General features: G+C 45.6%; 1 protein-coding gene across 1 annotated transcript in view; it reads right to left on the bottom strand.

Moving 5' to 3' along the window:
- Positions 1–8,234: 8,234 nt before the first annotated feature.
- Positions 8,235–26,787, bottom strand: part of BLOC1S5 (biogenesis of lysosomal organelles complex 1 subunit 5) — a 53,227-nt gene continuing 34,674 nt past the window's right edge. The window contains exons 4-5 of the mRNA XM_002714162.5: positions 23,376–23,434; positions 8,235–9,736 (exon numbers count right to left, since the gene is read on the bottom strand). Of these exons, the coding sequence (XP_002714208.2) occupies positions 9,557–9,736; positions 23,376–23,434 (239 nt within the window). The 3' untranslated portion in view covers positions 8,235–9,556. The remainder of the gene's footprint in view (positions 9,737–23,375; positions 23,435–26,787) is intronic.

The following is a 26,787-nucleotide window of genomic DNA, read 5'->3' as shown; positions in this document are numbered from 1 at the left end:
TTAGGAAAAAATACAATTCTCAAAAGTAGGGACATTTCATATGCTTTCCTACATTTTGCTATTTTTATTCAGATGTGTCAATTTTTTTTTTTAAATATCTGATACATCTTTGTCCATAGATTATGCAACCATCTACACTAACCTGCTTAGATAGGGATTACAGCTGTTATCACAGCGCCACCTGCTGGTAATTAACGGTAAATTTTAGACACTCGAGATAGATTCTTCAGTGTTAAAAATTTAGTGTAAATGTTAATTTTTTTTTTTTTTTTTTTTTGACAGGCAGAGTGGACAGTGAGAGAGAGAGACAGAGAGAAAGGTCTTCCTTTGCCGTTGGTTCACCCTCCAATGGCCGCCGCTGCAGCCGGCGCACCGCGCTGATCCGATGGCAGGAGCCAGGATCCAGGTGCTTCTCCTGGTCTCCCATGGGGTGCAGGGCCCAAGCACCTGGGCCATCCTCCACTGCACTCCCTGGCCATAGCAGAGAGCTGGCCTGGAAGAGGGGCAACCGGGACAGAATCCGGCGCCCCGACCGGGACTAGAACCCGCTGTGCCGGCGCCGCAAGGCGGAGGATTAGCCTAGTGAGCCGCGCCGGCCCTAAAACACTTTTTAAAACGCTGCTTAGGCCGGTGCCGCGGCTCACTAGGCTAATCCTCCGCCTTGCGGCGCTGGCACACCGGGTTCTAGTCCCGGTCAGGGCGCCGGATTCTGTCCCGGTTGCCCCTCTTCCAGGCCAGCTCTCTGCTGTGGCCAGGGAGTGCAGTGGAGGATGGCCCAAGTGCTTGGGCCCTGCACCTGCATGGGAGACCAGGAGAAGCACCTGGCTGCTGGCTTCGGATCAGCGCGGTGCACCAGCCATGGCGTCCACTTGTGGGGTGAACCAACAGAAGGAAGACCTTCCTCTCTAACTCTGCCTGTCCAAACACACACACACACACACACACACACACACACACACACACAGCTTAAAGTATTAGTTACAATGTCTCCTTTTTCATCTCTGATTTTATACTTGGATCTTCCTTCTTTTTTTTTCTTGGTTAGCCTGGCAACAAGTTTATAAATTTTATTTATCTTTTTTAAAAAATAAACTCTTTGTTGTGCTGATCTTTATAAAGATATTATGAACAACTACACAGCAACAAACTTGAAAACCTAAAGAAATGAATAGGGTATGGGGCTGGCACTGTGGTGCAATGGTTTAAAGCCTCAGCCTGAAGCGCCGGCATCCCATATGGGCGCCAGTTCGAGACCCGGCTGCTCCACTTCCGATCCAGCTCTCTGCTGTGGCCTGGGAAAGCAGTGGAAGATGACCCAAGTGCTTGGGCCCCTGCACCTGCGTGGGAGACCCAGAAGAAGCTCCTGGCTCCAGATTGGCACAGCTCCGGCCGTTGCAGCCATCTGGAGAGTGAACCAGCAGATGGAAGACCTCTCTCTCTGTCTCTACCTCTCTCTGTAACTCTTTCAAATAAATAAAATAAATCTAAAAAAAAAAAAAAAGAAATGAATAGGGTTCTGGACACACATAACCTACGAACATGGAGCCGTGAGGACACAGAACATGGCGGCAGCACTGCTTAGAGCAGGCTAAGCCAGCGGGAGTCCCAACTGCTTCACTTCCAATCCAGCTAAGATGGTCCAAGTGCTTGCGCCCCCTGCCACCTGGATGAAGCTCCTGGATTGGAGATCTCTCTCTCTCTAACTCTGCCTTTCAAAAAAGACTCAGAATACACCTGAACAAACCAATAATGAGCCACGAAACCGAATTAGTAAAAAGTCTCCCAATAAATAAAAGCTCAGGCATGATGCTTTCACTACTGAAGTCTGTAAAACATTTAGAGAAGAATGACCACCAATTCTCAAACTATCTCAGACTCATTCTATGAGGCCAGCACTACCCTAACACCAAAGACAAAGACACCGAAAGATGGCACCAAAGGAAAACTACAGACCAAGATCCCTGATAAATATGAGTTGCAAAATTTCTCAACACTTGCAAGCTGAATCCAAGAGCACACTGAAAAGACTGTGTGTCGTGATCAAGTGAGGTTGAAATCAGAGACGCAAGGATGGTCCAACACACACAAGTCCACAAACATACTACAACCGACCAAAAGGCACAAATCCTTAGGCCATATCAACAGACTCAAAAATTCATTTGATAAAATTCAACATCCCTTCATGGTAAAGATCCTCAACAGAATAGGGAAAGGAGGAACAGATCTCAACACAACCACGACCATCCATGACAAACTCCCAGCCAACATCATGCTGCCTGGGGAAAGCTTACAGGATTTCGTGGAAGACCTAGAACAAAACAAAGAATTTTCCATCACTGAAAATCCCATCTGAGCATTAGGCAATAGAAAGAAAGGGCATCAAAATTGGGATATATGACAAATTATTCCTGCATGCAATTAGGATGATTTTATATGTTGGAGCTGCTAACCATTGGTAAATTTCTAGGGCAGAAAATCAGCATACAAAAACAGCAGCATTTTTATATATCAAGTAAGCAGAAAGAAAAATCATAAAGCATTCCTGTTCACAGTAGTGCCCCTCCAACAAGTATCTAGAATAAATTTAATGAATGAAGTGAAAGATTTCTATGATGAAAACTGTAAAACATGAATGGCAAAATCATTGAAAACACACAGAAATAGAGATATCCCAGGCTCATTGGTTAGAAGAATAGTGTGAAAATATTCATACTATCCAAGTAATTTACAGATTCAATGTGATTCCCATCAAAATAACAATGGCATTCTTTACAGAACTAGAAAAAATAAGCACAGAATTCATATGGAACCACAGCTGACCTTGAAGAGCCAAAGCAATTCTGAGAAGAAACAAAACCAAACCTGGAGGCATCACAGATCTGACTTCAAAACACAGTTGCAAAGCTACAATAACCATGACATTTAAAAAATGGCAGTACTCATGGGATGCACACACACCCAGCAGCAGGCATTTGGTCTAGTGGCTGACACCTACAGCCCATTTTCAAGTGCCTGGGTTCAAGCGGGGAGCTCCTCTCCTGATTCTAACTTCCTGCTATTGCACACCCTAGGAGGCAACAGGGATGGCTCCAGTAGTTGGATTCCTGCCATACGTGTGGGAGATCTGCACTGACTCCCAGGCTTCTGGCTAGGACCTAGCTCAGTTCCAGCTATGTGGGCGTTCAGGGAGTGAGCCGATGAATTGGAGATGTCTGTCTCCCAGCCTTTCAAATAATTAAAAAGAAAAAAAACTTCATGTGATTTAAAATGTGTAAGCCACTCTTAAAAACTGACACTTAGTACTGGCACATGTTTGTGGGGTCTAGTGCTGTCATTTGACAGGTGTATACACCATGTAATGACCAAATCACTCCCATCTCCTCAGATACTCTAATTTCTGCGTTGGGAGCCTTCAAACTCCTTCAGTATTTTAAAACGCATGTTAATCGCTGTCGAGCTCGGCTGGTGCAGAACATAATTCCTTCTCCCGTTACCCCACCTCTCACCACCCCCAATGCCTGGCCTGCAGGGCTCTATCCCACCCTTCACTTCCAGGCTGGTTTTTCAGCTTCTACAGATGAGCGGGACGGTGCAGTGTTTGTCTGTGCCCAGCTGGTTTCCCTTCATGTAACGCCTCTCATTTCCATCCCTGTTGCCATAAATGACAGGATTCCATCCTTTTCATGGTTGAGTAATATTCCACCCTGCATACACACTCTTTTAAAAAACTTGTCCCTCGATGATCATCTTGATGGATTCCACAGCTTGGCTTTTGGGAAGAGTGCTACAGTGAGCATGAATATGCAGGTGCGATTTCACTTCATTTGCAGATATACCCAGCAGTGGGACCGCTGGGTCGTATGACAGCTCTGCTCCCAGTGTTTTGAAGAACATACGTACCACTTTTCATAATGGCCACATCAATTCATATTCCATCAACAGCGTGTAAGAATTTCGCCTTCCTGCATCCTCATCAGCACTGACTGTCTTTTTGATTAGAGCCATTCTAACTGGGGAGAGATTACACATCACCGAGGACTTGACCTGCATTTCCCCAGGTGATTCCCACTGTTGGACGTTTTTTCATAGATGTATAAACCGAGACATAACTATTCAGATTATTTGACATTTAAAAACCAGATTTTTCTGTTTGCTGTTGTTTCTTACGCGTTCTGTGTATTAACCCCTTGTCAGATGAATATTTTACATACTTTCTCCCATTTGTAGGTTATTCCTGGACTCTGCTCCTTTGCTGCATGTGAGCTTCTTAGTTTGACATAATCCCAGCTGTCTACATTTTAGAAGAGAATTTCACACACTGACTTGCTTGTGGTACACGAAGCTTTCTTTTAGAAAGTTTCATAAAGAACAACTTCAAGATCCAAATATACTATGGATTTTCCTATCACTCATGGGATTTTAAAAACCAGAAACGTATTGTTTAGTCTACTATTTGATGTGCTGCTGCCAGCTCAAGTGTGGAAAAAGCACTATTTCCTTTTATTTCTTTACCATTTTGCTCCAGCTTAAAAAGAAAAAAGTGGGCGCCTTCTTGGTTATAAGGACGGAATAGATTGAACTATACATAAAGCACTTAAAAGTAGACTGTGACTTATACTACACAATTGTTTACTCACCTTAATCAGTGTTTACTACCTCGTTAGAGGTGATTTGAACCCTGAGTTTTTGTAACGATCAAATGTAACTACACAAACTTACTGCTCTGTGATGCGTATCACATTTGAAAATCCAGTAACTTCATTTTCCCTTGCTATGGAACATTAATACGAAACTATCTGAAGAAACAGTGCTTTGCTATTGTTGACAGACCTATTTTTAGCAACTGAAATTCAAAACCGCACAGAACAAGGCCAGGCCATAAGTGATGTGATTGATTTCCACTCTCTGTTCATTGTGTGACCTTGAGTTGTACAAAGCTAATACAATATTAATATGCACATCTTGCTAAAGTTCAAAATTAATAAAATAACACCAATTTGAAGGCTAAAAACCAATTACTGGAAATATATTTTCTATGATGTTTTGACTGCATTAATGCTTGAAGTATTTTTCTGGTATTTTTCATCCTGAAACAGATTTACAACCCCAAATGGCAAACAGGAGCCCCTGGAGTAGAACTCCAGGAAGGACAGTCAGTATGCTAGATTCCAAAGCAATAAAATCCTCTACCTTTTAATTTGCAATGGCAAACAGGACACAACACATCCGAACACAGGCACCATCAGGAGTCAGTTCAGACAGCAAATGGGAAAGTTCAGACCGAAGCAGCACTCAAATGGTATGTCAGCATCACAGGCGGCCTAACCTGCTACACCACAACGCTAGCCCCTAGTTAGTTTTTAAGATGCGTATGTAGGGGCCAGCGCTGTGGTGTAGCGGGTAAAGCTGCCGCCTGCAGTGCCGGCATCCCTTATGGGCACTGGTTCGAGTCCCGGCTGTTCCACTTCCAACCCAGCTCTCTGCTGTGGCCTGGGAAAGCAGAAGAAGATGGCCCAAGTCCTTAGGTTCCTGCACCCATGTGGGAGACCTGGAGGAAGCTCCTGGCTCCAGATCGGTTTAACTCCAGCTATTGCGGCCATTTGGGGAGTGAACCATCGGATGGAAGACCCTTCTCTCTCTCTGTTACTCTGATTTTCAAATGTAGGGGCTGGTGCTGTAGCATAGCAGGGTGAGCCACCAGTGCCTGCAGTACCGGTATCCCTTATGGGCACCAGTTTGAGTTCCGGTTGCTCCACTTCTGATCCAGCTCTCTGCTATGGCCTGGGAAAGCAGCAGAGGATGGCCCAAGTCCTTGGGCCCCTGCACCCGTGTAGGAGACCCGGAAGAAGCTTCTGGTCCTGGCTTTGGCCTGGCCTGCACCTGGCCGTTGTTTCCATTTGGGGAGTGAACCAGCAGATGGAATATCTCTCCCTCTAATTCTGCCTTTTAAAATAAATAAAATTTAAAAAAAAGATGCACATGTAAAACATAAAAGTTCAACAGAATAAAAAAATACAATTATTAATGAGTTAGTATTATATTTATATAATGGGCCTATATGCTTTTTTAGATCTTAGAGCAACATAAAATGAAGAAAAGTATTAGACATAGAAGCCTTGCATGTAAATACTAAGATTCAATTTTAAACTTGCAAGATAATTTTAAACTTTTATATACCTAGCAACAAAACAAAAATAAGACAAAAATTGATAGAATTACACAAAGTAACTAGGAAATCTACTAGAATAGAAGTTCTTACCCTTCTTAGAATCTGAGAGATCAAGTAGAAGAAAAAAGAACAGTAACATAACAAGCTTGGTCTAATGGACATCCAATAACTGGAAAACACACATACTTTTCAAATATTCACGAAACATTTATAGAAACTGACCAGATTCTAAGCCATAAAGCAAATATCATCACAAGCAAACAGATCAGTTTTATATGTACTGTTCTCTGACCACAGTTCAATAAAGGAAATTAAAAAAACCCATATATATATATATATATATGTCAGTAAAGAAATCACAGTGGAGGCCAGCGCTGCGGTTCAACATAGCGGCGCCGGCACACCGGGTTCTAGCCCCGGTTGGGGCGCCGGATTCTGTCCCGGTTGCCCCTCTTCCAGGCCAGCTCTCTGCTGTGGCCCCGGAGTGCAGTGGAGGATGGCCCAAGTGCTTGGGCCCTGCACCCCATGGGAGACCAGGAGGAGCACCTGGCTCCTGCCTTCAGATCAGCGCGGTGCGCCGGCCACAGCGCGCCGACCATGGCGGCCATTGGAGGGTGAACCAATGGCAAAAGGAAGACCTTTCTCTCTGTCTCTCTCTCTCACTGTCCACTCTGCCTGTCAAAAAAAAAAAAAAAAAAAAAAAGAAAGAAAGAAATCACAGTGGAAAACAGAAAATACTTAGAATTTTTTAAAAAAAATATTTGAGAGGCAGAAAGGGAGAGAAAGAGACACTGGTTCACTCCTCAAAGGCAGGGCCAGGCTGAAACGGAGTCAGGAACTCAGTCTGGGTCTCGGGGGGGGGGGGGGGGGCCGAGGACTACACGCTGCCTCCCAGCACGTGTGTTAGTAGGAAGTGTGAACTGGGATGGAGCTGAGCCTTGAACCCAGGCCCTATGATATGGGATAAGAGGATTCTCAACTGATATCAAGTACTAGGCCAGACGCCTGTCTCCAAAAATATTTCAAAGTTTTAACACATTTTAACTTTTGTAAAACTACAAAACATTATTGCATTTGACCATGACAATAATTGGTCCTGTGCTCAATGACATACACAGAAGAAATCCTGAAGTATATACTTATTAAATCGATTTTTATACCTAAATAACAAAATGACTTTGAAATGGGCAAACAAAAATACTTACCAGTAAAAATACCAAAATGAGGGAGGGCATTTGGCCTGGCAGTCACAGGCTGGTTATGATGCCCATGTCCACATCAGAGTATCTGGGTTTGATTCTAGTTCCTGAATCTAGGAGGAAGGGGCACTGAGACTCCAGTCCCTGGTTCCTGCTCCCCCTCCCCCAACAGGGGACAGCTGGATTGGGTTCCCTGTTCCTGCTGAGGGCATTCTGGGTGGGACTGAACCAGTGGTGTGCGGGGGGGGGGGGGGGGGGCCCACGTACTGGTCTCTCAAAACAAATTCTAAAAATTTAAAATATATCAAAAGGAAAGTAAATCAACTCTTTTAAAGCTATGTTGACTAGTTACAAAGTTACACAGACAGACCTGAGTATCTTCATGTTTAACACACAAAAGCATTCACTTTGTTTAGGAAGCCCCTCGGATGTTTATGGACTATATACAAATGCATGAGGTATTCACTATTCGTAGGAGATGAGCAAAAACTCTCCGGAATCTTCGCCGCACAAGGTGGGTAGCACGGTTAGGGCACAGTCCTGCTGGTCCACAGAACCCTGGTCCCTTGGTCACAGCATCCGCTCAGCAGTGTGCTGGCCATTCGCAGCATTCCAGAGAGTGCTGTGACACAAAGGGAATTTTCATCTGAGATTCCCCTCCCTCTTCACGTGTGGGATATTTTTGGAAGTATTTTTTTTTTCAGCCACTGAAAGAGAATTAAGGACATTCCAACGTGCCTTGGTGTCAGCAAGTGCTCTTTCTGGTCCAGGTACCGAGGATGACTGATGAACCTGTCAAGCCCGCAGTAGCGGACACAGAGAGTTGGCAGACGGTCAGTGTTACTGAAAGAAATCTCAAATACTTATTTCATCTCCTCTATCAACTTTAATTACATTTTCACCATGCAGCCAGGAACGGAGCTTTGACAGTAAGCCATAAATTCACACAGCAAGCACTGTCAGTGCACCGCAGTTGCCACGCTGAGACACCACGACAGACTTGGATGTTTCTTCCTTCTGCCTTTCTGTACTGAAGAGCAATAAAAAGCATTCAAAAGGCTTGCTTACCCACATTTGCCATAAACCTGACATTATTGCTTTGAACTTCTGCATGGCTTATGGCAAATAAAAAAAAAAACCTAACTTACTTTCTCAATTAGATTGTTAAATGCAAATTTCCAACCATCACAGTGATGACAGAATTGGTACATGTTTCACCATAATACACTTGCTTGTAAGGACAGACGTTAACACTAAAGAGGATTTACATGTCATGTGGATCATTTACCATGTGAGCAAACACTTCTGGTTCATAAAGAGCCCAAATCCTTCCGGAGGGGTTCCTTGGCAAGCTTCACAGAATACTCACTCAACAGCTGAAACAGGTATAGACATCAGTATCTTAAAAATAAAGCTCACCCACAGCAGACAGACACAAAAATGAGGTAAATACCATGGGCAAGAATATGGTTCTTGGAAAGGCTAAAAAGAGGTCAAGATACATTTTTGGTAAGCTTTTCCTCCTAAGCATGTTTTAAAAGCTGAAAATATTAAGTGCTGGAAGGCTCCCAGACTTAACACGTGTGCTTTGTTATCCAACAAAACATGGCGTTTGGCTGCACTGCAAACTCGCAGCCTCTCCCAGCTGGCAGTGCACGGCCAACTCGGCCGCCGTGAAGACAGTGTTGGGATCTCCACTTCTCTTAAACGTGATCTGTGCTCCAAGGCCAGCTGACTTTTGTCTAAATTCCTCATGGAACAACACTTAATGCATTCTTCTAATAGCCGGTGGGCTACAACAGGTAGCTCTTATACTTGTCTTCTAAACCACAATAATAAACCTCAATTAATTCTGCATATGAATGAACTAAAATATCCTCCTAATCTATACCTACAGTTCTCTGAGACAATCAATGGGAAAAAGGGTCAATTCTGATTAACAAAAAAGTAAAATTATCCATTTTTTTCCTCCTACTCCTTCCCTTTCCAATAGTCGGATCTAGGCACTTAAAACCAGGAAGATGTAGCACTCTGAAACACCCCATCAGGACCCCAGAAGCTCCCTTCTTCTGATGGAAAAGTGTGTTCTCCAGTGCGTTGCTAGGCTGGAAGCAGAGGTGAGGCGGCTGGGTGGGCATGTCTGGGAGTCAATGTTTCCTCGTCGTCTGCACTGCTGCGGCTCAGCTCCTTAGAAGGTCGCGAACTTGGTGAGGTCCTTCTGCATCTCGGCATACTGCCCCCGCAGCCTGGCCAACGCCTTCCTGTGCTCTTCGTCCACTGCTGCCCGCTTCTGGGGCTGTTCCTTCATAAACTCTTCCCACTGGAGGCTGCGCCGCTTCTCGTTAGCCACCAAGCGGTCATTATACATCTGGGAAAAGAGAATTGGAAAGTCACATGACGTTTTCCAATTACTTCCCTATGCAGAAGAGACAAATCTAAGTATCTCTTGATATCTGGTTACTGTGACAATCAGCTGGGAAGCCACGATGATAAAATAATATTCTAGTTTAATGTCTGGCTACAGTATGACACATTAGAAACAACTAAGGTTTCTATTATCATAACAGCATGGACACGCACATTTGTGAAATTTTTTTATTTTTTTTATTTATTTTTTTTTTTATTTTTGACAGGCAGAGTGGACAGTGAGAGAGAGAGACAGAGAGAAAGGTCTTCCTTTTGCCGTTGGTTCACCCTCCAATGGCCGCCGCTGCAGCCGGCGCACCGCGCTGATCCGATGGCAGGAGCCAGGATCCAGGTGCTTTTCCTGGTCTCCCATGGGGTGCAGGGCCCAAGCACCTGGGCCATCCTCCACTGCACTCCCTGGCCATAGCAGAGAGCTGGCCTGGAAGAGGGGCAACCGGGACAGAATCCGGCGCCCCAACCGGGACTAGAACCCGGTGTGCCGGCGCCGCAAGGTGGAGGATTAGCCTATTGAGCCACGGCGCCGGCTTGAAATTTTTAATAACTTTAAATGACAAAGTTAAGCACAACACCCAAGTAAATTTTCCTAATTCTACTTTTCCTTATATTCCATTGAACTGCATAATTTTTTTATCAAGTTTAAAGAATACTTGCTAAAAGAATCACTATTGTAAGAAAGTAAATGCCTGTCTTTTTTTAAAATTTATTTATTTGAAAGTCAGAGTTACTCAGAGAGAGAAGATGATGGAGAGAGAGAGAGGGGGGGGGGGAGGGAGGGAGGGAGGGAGGGAGGGAGGGAGGGAGGGAGAGAGGTCTTCCATCTGCTGGTTCACTCCCCAGTTGGCTGCAACAGCCAGAGCTACGCCAATCTGAAGCCAGGAGCCAGGAGCTTCTTCCAGGTCTACCACGTCGGTGCAGGGGTCCAAGGAGTTGGGCCATCTTCTACTGCTTTCCCAGGCCATAGCAGAGAGCTGGATTGGAAGTGGAGCAGCCAGGACTCAAACCAGCACCCATGTGGGATGCCGGCACTGCAGGTGGTGGCTTTACCTACAATGTCACAGGGCTGACCCCATATTTTTTAAGCCTGTCTTATTTTTAAAATGCATTAAAAAGAAACACCACACATTATTTTTTGGAAAGATTTATTTATTTGAAAGGCAGAATGAGAGAGCACGAGAGAGAGAGAGAGAGAGAGAGAGAGAGATCTCCCATCCACTGGTTCACTCCCCAAATGGCCCCAACAGCCAGATCTGGTCCAAGTTGAAGCCAGGAGACTGGAATCCACCTGGATCTCCCACATGGGTGACAGAGGCATACGCAACTGGGCCAACCTCCACTGCCCTTCCAGGTACATTAGCAGGAAGCTGGAGCAGAAGTGGAGCGAGCAGGACTCAAACTGGCACTTCCACATGGGATGCCAGTGTTGTCACAAGCAGTGGCTTAAACTGCTGTGCCACAACGCCAGCTCTAGAACCACAAATTATTAATCACCAAATGAGAACCCAAGAAGTCTGTTTAGTTCCAGGCCTTAATGCGAATCAACATATAAAACCTCTCTGTTAAGGATCTAAGTTCTTCTTGAGATGATCCTTACTATTTCCACACTGGGATGCAAAATTTTTTTCAGCAAAACAATATAGATGAAACACTATATAAATGAAAAAAGGCATAAATTTAGTCTTCTTACCCTAAATTGTATTTTCAACTATCTTTGAACTGTTCCGCAAGTTTTGACACAAAGTTTTATTAAACAAGCCAGAAAAACCCACAAAGCATCTGAGGCCTTCGCTGACTCCAGGGTGCTAATTCCAGAACTCTAACAAGAAAATGGCACCTGGTATGCTCAGATGTTACTAACACAGTTGCCAGCAGCCAGAAAAACGGTCACTAAGAAAAAGCTCTGTCCAGAATGCCCTTGACGTACTATTTTCTCTCTCTTCTGGGTGAAGAGCAGAATGCAGAGCTGGTTAAACCCGTCTGCTCTACCCATGCATGAAATGCACAGCTTAGCCACTTCTAAAAGTATTATCTACTTCATGAAAGATTACACCACTCTCGTTCTAGACAAAGAAATGAGGCTTAAAAACACTTCATTACTTCTCCATGTTGCTCAACCAATAGCTGAGCTGTAGATTCAAACTCAGGTCTGTCTTATACCCAGACCTATGCGTTTCCCATCACAGAGTACGAGGAGGAAGTCTGACATGGGCAGCTGGGTGTCTTTCACAAGACCAACAGCAAGCTCTTGCAAGAGCTTTTCTGCCAAGCTGACCTGACGTCCCTCGAGCATCAAGGTTTTCCCAGCGAGGGAGGTCCAGCGAACCTGAAGCTGAATGACAAACTCCCTTACATACGACCCACAGAGCCTTGGCATCACAGGAGTGGGGGAGCTGAGGAGGGATTTCCTCATACCATGAATCTGGGAAGTGTGGGGAGCAACTCGGACTAGACTAAGTTACTGGAATTAAGACTTATTCTATGCATCTGCTCTCCCACAACATGGCGCTGGGAGAGGAGAAAACAGCTTCTACACAGCTGCCTCCAGTTCAACCAATAAACTGCAGGAGCTGCTCCTGATTGGAGGAGAGCAGCGTACTCGGCGTGTGGGTAGCAGAGTTGGGATTGGTGGAAGAGGACTATAAAGGAGGAGAGAGACAACATGCACCAGGAACATCTAAGGAGAACACCTGAGGAACATCTGAGCAGCCCCCGAGAGAGCCGGCTGGCGGTGTGCCGCTCCCCGCGGAAGTGGGGAAAGTGGCCAGGGGGAACCGCCCTTCCACGGAGGTGGAAGGGACGGTAGCCAACCCGGGAAGAACCAGCAGCAAACCCGGGGAGGGCCGAGCAGACGAAAGAACAGCGCAGGGTCCTGTGTTGTTCCTCCACGAAGAGGGGGAGTGACAGGAAGCAGGTCAAACACAGTTTAATCCATTACCCTTTAATGTTTCAGTTTCATGAATTCTAAAAAATAAGTGAAGCATGAAGAGTTCATTAAACTCAATGGCACTTTTGGAAAAATTGTTAGTCTCAGAGAAAAAGGCATAGGTTAGAAAGAGAAAAATGCAAATAAACATCAAAATGGTATTTTGTTTTAATTTTTTAAGATTTATTTATTTATTTGAAAGGCAGAGTTACAGAGAGGCAGAGAGAGAAAGAGAGAGAGAGAGAGAGAGAGAGAGAGAGAGAAAGTCTTCCATCCAATAGTTCACTCCCCAAATGGCTGCAATGGCCAGAGCTGTGCCGTTTCAAAGCCAGGAGCCAGGAGCCTCTCCCAGGTCTCCCAAGTGGGTGCAGGGGCCCAAGCACTTGGGCCATCTTCTACTGCTTTCCCAGGCCATAGCAGAGAGCTGGATTGGAAGTGGAGCAGCCGGGACTCAAACCAGAGCCCATATGGGATGTCGGCACTGCAGGCAGAGGCTTTACCTGCTATGCCGCAGCACCAGCCCCATTTTTCTTTAGTTTTAATTTTATTAAATACAGAGGATTGCTCCTCTCCACGGAGGCGGGGGGGCCGGCAGCAAACCCGGGAAGGGCCGGGCAAAGAGAATAGCGCAGGGTCTGGTGTCGTTCCTCCACAAGTGGGGGAGTGACATAATGGTGCCATGACGCGGATATGAAACCTAGGAGGGAAGAAGCGGGAAAATACCGGAAAGAGACTAGAGAGAGCCTAGGGAAAAGCCGGACGGAAGAAGTGCGGGGAGAAGCTAGGAGAAATCTAAGATTTAAGCGAAAGTGAAAGTTAGAAAAAACTTAGACTCGGATATGGACTGTGGGGAGAAGCTAGGAGAAATGAGAGAGAAATATCGCTGGAAGAAAGCTAGGAAAAGTACCAGGGAGAGAAAAATATAAGCTAGGGAAAGTGAAGCCGCGGGGGCAGGCCAAAGCGGAGACGTAAGCAAAGTTGGGATTTGTCAGATTAGCCCGGGGAGCAAAGACAAAGCCAAACCAAAAGCGGAGACGTAAGCTAGGTTGGGATTCGTCAGATTAGCCCAGGGAACAAAGACAGAAAGCCAAGCCGAAAAGCAGAGACGTAAGCAAGGTTGGAATTCGTCAGATTAGCCCAGGGAACAAAGACTGAAGCTAAGCTGTAGCGGAAACGTAAGCTAGGCTATGATTTGCGGAAGCCGCCGAGCAGATAGGAGAGCGCGCGGGGCACAAGCAGATAGGAGCGCGGGGCGCAAGCACATAAGAGTGCAGGGTTAGCACGGAGGCCGCAGGGCGAGTGTGAAAGGGGCGAGCGCGAAAGGCGCAGAGACCGTGGAGCACACGTGGAGCCGGGAAGCCGTGCAGATAAGAGAAGTGCAGGGCGAGCGCGGAGGCCGCGGAGCACGTGCGGAGCCGGGAAGCCGCGCAGATAGGAGGAATAAAAATGCCCGGAGCTATTAGTAAAATGAGAGAAATAGGAATGCCCAGAGATAGAAGTAAAATGAGAGAAATAGGAATGCCCAGAGACAGAAGTAAAATAAGAGAAATAGGAATGCCCGGAGATAGAAATAGAGAAAAATAAAAAAGGCCTCCCCACAACACGGCAATGAGAGGACCCGGATTTGGTCTGCCTGATTAGTAAAGCGATAAACACCTGCGGGCAGCTCGAGCAGAGTATGCGCTGCAGGGCACCGAAGACAGGCATGTATCAACACCAATAAAGGCCTCCCCACAACACGGCAATGAGAGGACCCGGATTCAGTCTGCCTGATTAGTAAGGCAATAAGCACCTGTGGGCAGCTCGAGCAGAGTATGTGCTGCAGGGCACCGAAGACAGGCATGTATCAACACCAATAAAGGCCTCCCCACAACATGGTGATGAGAGGACCCAGATTTGGTCTGCCTGTTTAGTAAGGCGATAAGCACCTGTGGGCAGCTCGAGCAGAGCAGAGCATGCGCCGCAGGGCACCGAACACAGGCACGTATCAGCACCTAAAAGCCTCCCCACAACATGGCGATGAGAGGACCCAGATTTGGTTTGCCTGATTGGTAGGGCTATAAGCACCTGCGGGCAACTCTAGCAGAGCAGAGCAAAGTATGCGCTGCAGGGCACCAAAGACAGGCACGTATCAACGCCAAAGAATAAAAAGAAAGGGGGAATTGTTGGGAGCAACCGAGACTAGACTAAATTACTGGAACTGCTAGGACTAATTCTATGCATCTGATCTCCCACAATATGGTGCTGAGAGAGAGAGCAAACAACTTTCACACAGCTGCCTCACCAATTCAACTAACAAGCTTCAGGAGCTGAACCTGCTCCTGATTGGAGGAGAGCAGCGTACTCGGCGTGTGGGCAGTAGAGTTGGGATTGGTGGAAGAGGACTATAAAGGAGGAGAGAGACAACATGCACCAGGAACATCTGAGCAACCCCTGAGAGAGCCGGCCGGCAGTGTGCCGCTCCTCCGCGGAAGCAGGGAAAGTGGCGAGGGTGCTGCCCCTCCACGGAGGTGGTGGGGGGGACCGGCAGCAAACCCAGGAAGGGCCGGGCAAAGAGAACAGCGCAGGGTCTGGTGTTGTTCCTCTGCGAGTGGGGGAGCGACAGAGGATATCAAACATGCATTATTTAGATGCTACTTAATTTATTCATTTCTTTTTTATTCAAAGCCCATTCACCTGCTCGGGTCAACAGTGCAGGTTTCCGCCTGAGGAGGCAGCACTTGCCCCAGTGTAGCTCAGGGGAGAAAAACAGACACGGAAGACACGATATTAACCTTGATCCAGACTCTGGCTCACTCCTACGAGATGTATGACGCTGCACAAGTTAAAGTTGCTTTAACTTGAAAACCAGGGAAGTAACACATTCATGAATACATTTGTGAAGAGTAGAACAACACATGCCAAGTTCCTAGTTCAGTCCCTGAGACGCTTAATGAAAGGGAAGTGTTGTTATACAAATCACTAGGCAGACCACACCACTGCTCATCCCCTCGTCATGCAGGTTTTACTCTGTAGTTGAAAAATTTTTGTAGACTTTTTTTTTTTTTTTTTGACAGGCAGAGTGGACAGTGAGAGAGAGAGACAGAGAGAAAGGTCTTCCTTTGCCGTTGGTTCACCCTCCAATGGCCGTCGCACTGCGGCTGGCGCAATGTGCTGATCTGATGGCAGGAGCCAGGTACTTATCCTGGTCTCCCATGGGGTGCAGGGCCCAAGCACTTGGGCCATCCTCCACTGTACTCCCTGGCCACCGCAGAGAGCTGGCCTGGAAGAGGGGCAACCAGGACAGAATCTGGCACCCCGACCGGGACTAGAACCCGGTGTGCCGGCGCCGCAAGGCAGAGGATTGCCTAGTGAGCCGCGGTGCCAGCTTGTAAACTTTTAAAAAAAAAAGATTTATTTTTATTTATTTATTTGAAAGGCAGAATTCTGAGGGGGAGAGGGAGAGGGAAGGGGGAGAGAGGGAGAAGGAGAGAGAAGGAGAGGGAGAGATGGAGAGAAGGAGAGAGGGAGTGAATCTTCCATCTGCTGCTTCACTTCCCAAATGGCAACAATGGCCAGAGCTGGGCCGATCCAAAGCCAGGAGCCAGGAGCTTCTTCCTGTTCTCCCATGAGGGTGCAGGGGCCCAAGGACTTGCGCCATCTTCTACTGCTTTCCCAGTCTACAGCAGGGAGCTGGATGGGAAGTGGAGCAGCCAGGTCTCAAAGTGATGCCCAAATGGGATGCTGGCACTGGAGGTCGAGGCTTTAACCCACTGCGTCACAGCGCCAGCCCCACTAGTAGATTCTTATAATAATGCAGACAATACAGACAATTCATAGCAAGAGTCTCCCCCACTCCTATACTCACTACAATCCTCCTGTTGACCACTGGCTCTAAGACAAGACTTCAAGGTGGAGCCAAGGTCAGTATTCCTACTTCATGGTATCAGGACGTTACAAAAGACACTCAAGCAGCTTTTGCACACCTGGCATATCACTTCTTGGCCTCATATCCTGAGGAAAACACTTCAAAAGCTGACAACATCCCAGCCCCAATAAAAATGTAGTCTTGCTCTTGTCAGAAGTTCCTGAAGTCACCCCCACTTTCTTTTCTTAGTGTCCCAGCTTTGATGGTAATTGTAGGCATTCTTCACAATAATTATTTAAGATTTATTTTATTTGCTGGCGCTGCGGCTCACTAGGCTAATCCTCCGCCTTGCAGCGCCTGCACACCAGGTTCTAGTCCCGGTCGGGGCGCCGGATTCTGTCCTGGTTGCCCCTCTTCCAGGCCAGCTCTCTGCTATGGCCAGGGAGTGCAGTGGAGGATGGCCCAAGTGCTTGGGCCCTGCACCCCATGGGAGACCAGGAGAAGCACCTGGGTCCTGCCATCGGATCAGCGCGGTGCGCCAGCCGCAGCACGCCGACCGCGGGGGCCATTGGAGGGTGAATCAATGGCAAAGGAAGACCTTTCTCTCTGTCTCTCTCTCTCACTGTCCACTCTGCCTGTCAGAAAAAAAAAAAAAGATTTTATTTTATTTATTATAAGTAAGAATTCCGGGGGTGGGGGGGGTGGGGGAGACAGGGAGAGATGCGGGGAGGAAAGGGAGGGAGGGAGAGGGAGGGAGAGAGAAATGAGAATGAATATTTCCAACCACTGGTTCATCGCCCAAATGGCCAGGGCTAGGCCAGGCTGAAGCCAGGAGCTTCTTCCAGGTCTCCCACGTGGATACAGGGGCCCAAGCACCTGAGCCATCCTCCACTGCTTTCCCAGGCGCATCAGTTGGGAGCTGAATCGCAGGTGGAGCAGCTGGGGCTCTAACTGGCATCCACATGGGATGCCAGCGCTGTAGACGGCAGCTTTATCTGTTGCACCACAGCACTGGTGTCCCCTCACAATAATCATTAAAGAAAAAAAAATACATTCCTGTTAACACATTTGTGTATTAACAATACTGTAGTATTCACATGTAAGTAAAATTCATATACCTCGAAATAACATTTACCTGAAACTTAGTTGAAAACTATGTGGTAAGACCTTAACACCATCAAAAAAAATACCACAAAATTCATTTACGAATACTGCACTATTCATGAAATCTGCTGATTCTGAACCTAATTCCCATAATACAGTGATTCTAACCAGTTTAGTTAACTGGTTTCTAAGACTGCACCATGTTAAAAATCGCCAATCAGAAACAAAAAAGGTTGATATATGAGACAGGGGGGAATGACAGTCGTCAGCCTCACAGCAAAAGAGGAGACAAAATCCACAGCACAGTTTATGTGAGGGCATTTGGTGCAGAAACACAGCTCTCACTCTCTCTAATTCCCTGAAGACAACACCATATGCACCGTAATATGAAACTTGACATTCACAATAATGCCCAATTCATAAAGAAAATTAACCTGTGGTATTTAAATAAATTTTAAGCGTGGATATATTTTAAAATATTTCCATGCAATATAGTTAAAGATTAAAAAAAAAAAAAAAGAGCCTGTTCTTAAAGAAGGCAAAAACCTTAGCTTTGTGGTAAGTCTGACTAAATGGAAGGGTAGGGTGGTTCCTCAAGAATTAACACAGAATGACTATGGCATCCAGCAATTCTAGTACTGGGTATAAACTTCAGTGGATTAAAACCAGGGACGTGAACAGATATTTGCGCAGCTATGAAAACAAGCAGTGTTATTCATAATAGACAAAAGGTAGAAGCAACTCGAGGGTCCACAGGCAGATGGAGAGGCACGCGAATGTGGTCTATACGTACAATGGAATTATTCAGCCTCAGAAAGAAAGAACCTCTCACACACGCGGCAACAGCCTGAATCCTGAGGGTATTGTTCTCAAGAAATAAGCCAGCCACGAAGACAAATGTGTATGATTCTACTTATGTGACTTCCTAGAGTAGTTAAATTCAGGAGACAAAAAGCATGATGGTAGGAGGCGGCGGCGGGGGTGGGGTAGGGCTGAAGTTGCTGTTGAATGGGTTCAGAGTTCTGGTTTTTAAGAAGCGTCTTGGAGTTGGAGGCGGTGGTGGTTTAACACGTGAAGGCACTTACTGCCACCAAAATGTGCACTTAAAAATGGTTCAGCAAAGAAGTTTTATGCTATACCTTTATCTACTACAAACACCCAAAAACTCAAATCGAGTTTCAGGTTTTATCTGAAGTGAAACCAATGGCATTCTCACATAAATGGATACATTTGTTTTCTTTTAGAGATAAACTTTAAATATGTTAACTTTAAAAGAAAATGGAGGCCAGGGCCGCAGCTCACTAGGCTAATCCTCCGCCTAGCGGCGCCGGCACACCAGGTTCTAGCCCCGGTCGGGGCGCCGGATTCTGTCCTGGTTGCCCCTCTTCCAGGCCAGCTCTCTGCTGTGGCCAGGGAGTACAGTGGAGGATGGCCCAAGTGCTTGGGCCCTGCACCCCATGGGAGACCAGGAGAAGCACCTGGCTCCTGCCATCAGATCAGCGCAGCAGCCATTGGAGGGTGAACCAACGGCAAAAGGAAGACCTTTCTCTCTGTCTCTCTCTCTCTCTCACTGTCCACTCTGTCAAAAAGAAAAAGAAAAAGAAAAAAAGAAAATGGAGAGAGATTACTAATGAGCTATACCTATGTATCCACAGTGACTAGCATGCCCCTCATGGCATTGCCTCCATCTGGTAAAATATTTAAGTTACAGCAGAGAAAGAAATCCAGTAACTCACTGGTTTCTATGTATTCCACTAAGGGCAAGTTTAAATAGAAAACAATGGGAAGCTTAACTCCGCTGAGAAGCAAGTCTATAAATGAACTTTGGAACATAAAACACAAGCTCAGCGTTGCCCGTGGGCATCTACGTCAGGTTCTCAGCGGGGCAAAAGGAGGGGATGAGACACAGGGCTGTGCTACAGAGTTCCAGCTGTCCCAACTCAGGCGGGGCAGGTGCAGCCGGCCAGCGGGTAGAGACCAAGGCTGCTGCTAGAGCAACATCCTACCAGCCACAGCGCAGCATCCACACCAAGGAATGATCTGGCCCACAATGTCGGTAATGTCACAGCTGAGAAACTTTGGTCTAAGGAAAACTTTGCATTAATCCAACTACGATCTAAAAGGCGCTCTGGAATCTACATCGATGATACACACCAACTTTACATATGCCTCGCACAGGCACAGGAACAACTGTTTACTTGGGTAGGAAGTAAAGCCTGACTGTCAAAACCGATTTTAAACAGAACACTATGTACGGATACGTTACCCTGTACTTTCAAACTCTGCCAAGGACCATGTGTAAATCATGTGATCCGAGCACTCTCTTGAAAGAAAACTTGTAACAGAGTATGACCAAACCCAACAAATATTTGTGAGCAAGATGGATCAAAAGCATTCGTGTTTACTTCATCATCATCTCCAGTCTGGTGGAACGGGGCTTCAAAAGTTGACACCTGTGCATGAACCTAAGTATAAATTATGGACAGAAGATATTAACCGCTTCTTCTTCCTTGAAGGCATATTTTTAAAAGCCAGTGAATTTTACAAAGCAACTGCGTCTTCATTCCACTGTTCTTACTGCTAGTGCCCGAAATGTGACTTAACATTTGTGGTAGCTTTCGAGACAGGTCACATAACTAGGGAGTATGCATTTATTGTTGTTCTGAATGTACTTTCAGATATCAATTGTGGGAAATGGGACTTGGATGAATGACGCTTATCAATTTACTTCCCAGTGAATTCCACAAATTGTCTTAACATAAAAGAATTAATGATTAATGGCAATAGACTTTTTTATTCCATTACTACTCCCATCTTTCTTTGTTCCGAGAGCCATTCTAATGTATAAAATGCAGACAATAGTATAACCAAAGGCCACAATTAACTGCCAGTAAAAATGCAACCAGAGATCAGTTTTGCTTTGTACATTTTTGCTAGAGAAGAAACTGAACTTATCTTCTATCTATCTATCTATCTATCTATCCTGAAACTTAGGCAATGTTAGTTTCAAGAAAAGCTAGATATGCTTTAAAAAAAAAAAGTCCTTAACAACTCATATTTCAAATAGTCTGCTAACTAGATACGCATGGGGGGGGGGGGCGGAGAGGAGGGAGGGAGGAGCAGCAGCGGGCAGGCTGGCCTAGAAGTTTACTGCACCAGTAAGAATGTAAAGACTTTTCACTGTTCTCCGAGAGGGAGCTGAGAAACACAGCTCTCCATGACTTTCAGCTGGCTGATTCTATAAACTGGAGGAAAGACAGTCAGCTGGCTGGGCCAACTGCACCCTGACCTTGGATAATGATGCATGATTTGCAAAGCCACTCACAAGCTCTATCTGTGAGATCCAGGGGCCAGGTACTTGTTTTGTGGATGAGGGGGTGGAAGCTCAGGGCCTGCCCCGGGGCATACATCAAGGCCACAGAGGGAACCCAGCACCAGAAAAATCAACCAGGGGCTTTTTACCCCATCTGCTCATTCTCCTCCTGTACTCGGATATCTGGCTAATAACCTACATGTAAGAATAGCTCAATGTGACAAGAGGCACTATACCAATTAGGAGGAACTGTGCCAATTATAATTTAATTTTAGGTTCATTCTGCTTAAGAATGACAAGAATTGCCATTTATCATGATTTTAACTGCTTTTATGACGTCTCAGGAAGAGCAATTAACACCGAGTGCACACTCAGCTGAACCTGCTGAGGCCGCACACAGCTGAGTGGCGGCTGCGACACGAGACACGAGACTGATCTTACTTGGAAAGCCTCTGTTCAGCCGCACGGCCAACTCCTAACAGGAAGCTACTCTGCTCTCAAAAGCACAAGTGCTCCTGGTGCCCCGGGAATAAACTGTTTAATAGTCTGCAGCACATTTCGTACAGGCATTAACTGAGTGTTACCAACTGTTTTTGATGAAATATTAAAAATTAGTATTTTAGAATATGCTTAAATGTTGTGTTTCATTGAGAGTCGGTGTGGAGTCCACGAAACCTCCTTTTGTAAGCACCGCCCTGATCACCTCCAGAGACATCCACCCCGATTCTCCACAGCCAGCCCCACCACCCTGACTTCTCACCTCTTCTGCCTCCATTCACACGGTATTCCTTACCCCACAAGCGCTTTTCTTAGTGAACAATTTAAACAGCTTTAAATGTAATGGTATTTATTTACAAGGGAGAGACACTGTGAGAGATCTTTCATCTGCTCCTTTACTCCCTAAAAGCCCACAACAGCCGGGCTAGGCCAGGCTGAAGGCGTGAGCTGGGAACTCAGTTGGGGTCTTCTACTACCTTGCAGTGTCTTTCTTCCCGTCTTCTAGCAGCTAAGTTCCTGCTTATCGATTAGGGGTTGGCTTGAATGTCACCTTCTTCCTAACAAATTACTACCTCTGCCAACACCACAAAGTTCTTTGTGACTTGATTACAGCTCTCACTTGACATGGCTAGTGATTTGGGACTCCTAGGCGGTTAGCTGCTGCATATAGGAATGACCTTAAACTTAACAAAATGCTTCATCCCCAGTGGCTCCCAGCAAAGTGGAGGATTAAAAAGCTATCTGCTGTCCAGCCTGCTGTAGCCCCTCAAACACCATGCCCTTCTTCAATAAAGCTTCAGAGCTCCTCCTACAGTTCTAACTCTGTATCAGACACTAAAAACTCTGGCGAGGTTCCTACAATTGTATCTGTATGCACGGACAGGTCTGAACTATGATTGTGGATGAACACATCCCAGAGCAATACAGAAACATTCGCACATTTGTCCATATACACATATGTAACAAGGCATTATTTTCAGGCTTAGTGTTAACATTTCTTAATAATTGTAATGTGTGTCTTTATTAGTTCAATCAGTAAGTTACAAAAACACTATGAAAATCACAAGTAAAAACACCACATTATCACAGGAACTTAAATTCTTACACTACTTTTGTACATCTGAATTTAGTTAAGATATAATTCAAATAAGCAAAGCACAGCCTGGCAAGAGATTCATATACTCCTGTGACTATTCATTAAATAACCCATCCACAGGCATGAATGGTTCCCTTTCTAGAAGAAATATACATGATACATTCAAAGCTTCAGGCTCAGAGGAAAGATTTATATTTCCAATCTGGATATGTCTTGTTCCAAGTAAAAGTTCTATTTTCTCTCCTCCATGAGATAAATACCACTTTCAGGGCAAAGATGGAAATGTTGAAAAGGAAAAAAAAGGCATGCAATTGGAATTACGAAAATACTGATAGGACAACCAAGTGACCACATCTTCAATGAATTAGCCATTTCTAAATCATTTAAATCATTACACAAAAGAGAATAAATTCAAAGGACTGTCTGATGAAAATCAACTGCTAATTATATAATGGCTGACAAACGCCCAGGAGGAGCAGGCCTTTGGAGCAGTGGTTAGGAGTGGCACTTGGGAAGCCCCACGCCATGCTGAGTGCCTGGATTCAAGCACCAGCTTTGCTCCCAATTCATTTCCTGCTAATGAACACCCTGGGAAGCAGCAGGTGATGGCTCAAGTCCTTGGGTCCCCATCACATACCAGGGAACTCACATGGAGTTCCTAGCGTTGGCGCTACCCAAACTCAGCTTTGGCAACGGGTGTGAATCAGCAGACAGGAGGTATCTGTCTCTTATATCTTTCAAAAACAAAACACAAAAGTCCACAGGCGTCACACACCCCATTACCCAAACGATCTACTTTTACCTTTTTTCGTTCCTGTTCTCTCTGTTGGAGTCTACAGACTGAGTCATTAGCCGCTTGCACTGAAATAAAACAGACAGGGGTTTTCAATCAGAAGCCCTTGTTCAAGAAGAGACTTACCTGGGGATGGGGTTGGGGTGGGGGGATGCTTGGACTGTTTTAGATCACAAAAAATTGATATTATCGTGGCGGTGATGGGTGGCTAGAAGGGACAAATAAGTTTTGCTATATGGTCAGAATGTCCTAATTAGAACAATCATCATCTGGCTTTTGAGCTGCCAACCAGGGTCATTTAAGTGCCAAGTCCAATGACAAGTTGTCATCAACCACCTCAGAGCTCGCCAAGGATGTCAAGTGCCTGCTGCATTCACCTTTCCTGCTGATAGACTTTGCCTTTGCAGTGTGTCCTCATCCAGGAACTACCCTCCTCCTACTCATTTGCAGGCGGCACTTGGCATCCAGACCACATCAACAACCTTCCACTGCCCCTCCCGTTGCTACTCTCATGTCTTCCAGTTCATCTGGGCTGCCGCTGTAAGACTCCAACTTTCTCTGGCCATTTTCAGTGAGTCACTGCCCTTTCTTAAGAACCAGACTGCTAGTAATAATTACGGCAGTTATTTATAAGTATTTGACCTGAGACAAGAACTTTGCATTTATTATCTCCAGAGTCTTACTTCCCTCTTAGGAAGTGAACACTACCCCATTGTAGAGATGACAAAATTGAGGCACAGAAAGGTGAAGTTGTCACTCAGGAAGGTCACGAACTAATAGCATAGGAAACAGGGTTTCAAATCAGGTCTCTTTAACTCCAAAGTCGCGGCTCTTTCTCTTAACGCTCTATGACTCTCCTGCTAGTTCATCAACAAAACTGCTTTTAGTCCTTCAGTTACCAAACCTTTTCATTTATCAGGCCCATTTTGTTTCTGTTCACAAACAGTCTGCTTACTTCATCCAGATAAGGACATTAAGGTGCCAACCGAAATGCCAGCATCCCATCTCAGGGTGCAGGCTGGAACCCTGTCTGCTCTGCTTCCAACACAGCTGGCTCCCTGCTAATGCAACTGGGAAGGCAGTGGAAGACGGTCCAAGTGCTCGGGCCCCGGAACCCACACGGGAGACCCAGATGGAGCTCCCGGCTCCTGCTTCAGCCTGGCCCAGCCCTGGCTGTTGTGGGCATTTGGAGACTAAACCAGATGGAAGATCTCTCCCTCTCTGTCATTCTTCAATTACACACATAATTTTTTTAAGTGTGAAGGCTGAGAGTCAGTCTTAGTCCAATCTAGGCTGAGGCACCCACCTTTGTGACTGACATGGACATGGTTGCCTGTGGGAGCCTTTGTCTTTACAGAGCATGACAGTGCCAGGCACTGTTCCTGCGGCTGCTCCCACTCTGCCAGCTCCTTAGTTCCTCACTTATAAAGAGTATCACAACTAGTAAGAGAGCTTCAGAACTGACATGAGAAATAAACACGGTAACACAGTAGCTATTAACAACTTAAGTATTAATAATAAAACCACTTAGGATAGTTCTTCAGAGAGCAGTGAGCAGCCAAGAAATGTTATTTTTGCCATTACTATTATACAGAAAGTGCTTTCCCAATTTTTTTCTTCTAATTAGAATATTTTACTTGTTTCAAAAGCCTAATTCAAGCCTTCCTGTTTTTATAAAGCCTCCCAGAGCAGTCCTTTCCCATTTCCCCTTATTTGAAAGTCCTTCATCAGGCATGTGCCCCTGCCTTTGCTTCAACTGCTGAACTCCTATCCCACCCAACCTGGCCCTGCTAGGTCACCAGTTCCCAAAGTGGGAGGAACTGTAGACCTTCTTTCCCTATGGGAGTACAGTTTAAAAAAAAGGAGGATTTTGTTTTCAAAAAGTTTTATCAGTTTGTTCAAAGGTAATATGTAAGTACTGAAAATTAGGTTCCTAACCATTGTTTTTTCTAAAAGATGAAAATAAAACAAGGCAGGAGTTGATTAGCCCTGCCTCTTTTCTGTATTAAGTTAGTATTATATCTTTCCCACAGAGGGTTCTATCACTTCCTGCTGTCTCCCTCCCCTATCCCCAACACACACACACTCTAGGACACCTGTTTTGCTATTTTTAGGTGATCCATTTTTTTTTCTGATCACTCAGCTTGATCTGACCAAACTGTCACAGAACTATAGCACTTATTTGGTCATTTGTTATGTTCTTTAAAGATTCAATTAGAACACCATGCTTGGAAATTTCAATCCCTCTGAAATAATTCACTTTCTGATTGTTTTAGCTGTACAACATAAAGGGTTTACTTTCTGCATTTAATAAATTTGCCTTTCTAAAAATCTAACAAAATCACAGATGACACCAAACATTCCCTTTCTTCACAATTTGTGACTCGAAGAGGAGAAAGGCTCATTTCTCCAAATCTTCCTATCACTTCCTGTCTCTTACTGATTACACATAATTCAGTGTGAGACAATGTCTCCTGCTGCCTCCGTGTTGTGGGAGACTGTACTGACCTAGAACAAAGTTGAGATTTTATCAAATGCCTTTCTCTGAACTTAAAGATCAAGGAGATCAGCACCCCATCCAGGGTTATTGTGCCCCAAACACAGTTAACAATGTCCTGCTTTTCCTCACATAAAAGTGAATTCATTCTATAATTGTTCAATTACATACATAAGAAAATAATTTTGGTTTGGCTTCAGGAGCAGATGTTGGCTGACTGCTCACTCATTCATTTTAGTGAACAAATAATTACTGAGTGGCTACAAAGGGGCTGGCACGCTGCTGGGTGCCTGGGATACGGCGGTGAACAAAACAGAATCCCTGAGCTCATGGCATGCACAGCCTAGCTGGGAAAAAGCAGAAGACACAGACAACTACTTAGCATGCCAGGCGGTGACGGATGTGATGGAGAAAAACCAAGCAAAACAGGGAGCCACAGAATGCCAGAGGGAGGGGGCGGAAGGCTCACAATGGACGTCCCAGCAGAGCCTCCAGGAGACGAGAGAGAGCAGGGCGGAGTGCTCCAAGGAGCAGCAAGAGCAAAGGCCGCAAGGTGAGAGTGTGTTCCCCAACCAAGAGAGAACAGTGAGGTGGTGTAGGCCGGCATCTACAACACCAGCTTCCTGTATTCCGAGTGCAAGTCTGAGTCCTGACTGCTCTGCTCTTGATCCAGCTCCCAGCTAACAAGCCTTGGGAACGCAGCAGAGATGGCCCAGTACTTAAGTTCTTGTCACCCACGTGAGAGACCCCAGCACAGCTCCTGGCTCCTGGATTTGACATGGCCCAGCCCTGGCCCTTGCAGGCATTCAGGGGAATAAACCAGTGGATGGAAGGAGATATCTTTCTTTTTCTCTCTTCCTGTCATTCTGCCTTTCAAATAAATAAAAATAAAATTTTAAAAGAAAGAGAGAGAAACAGTAATGA

The sequence above is a fragment of the Oryctolagus cuniculus genome, chromosome 5, assembly GCF_964237555.1.
Source record: "Oryctolagus cuniculus chromosome 5, mOryCun1.1, whole genome shotgun sequence".
NCBI lineage: Eukaryota > Metazoa > Chordata > Mammalia > Lagomorpha > Leporidae > Oryctolagus > Oryctolagus cuniculus.
This window is presented reverse-complemented; position numbering and strand designations above follow the sequence as displayed.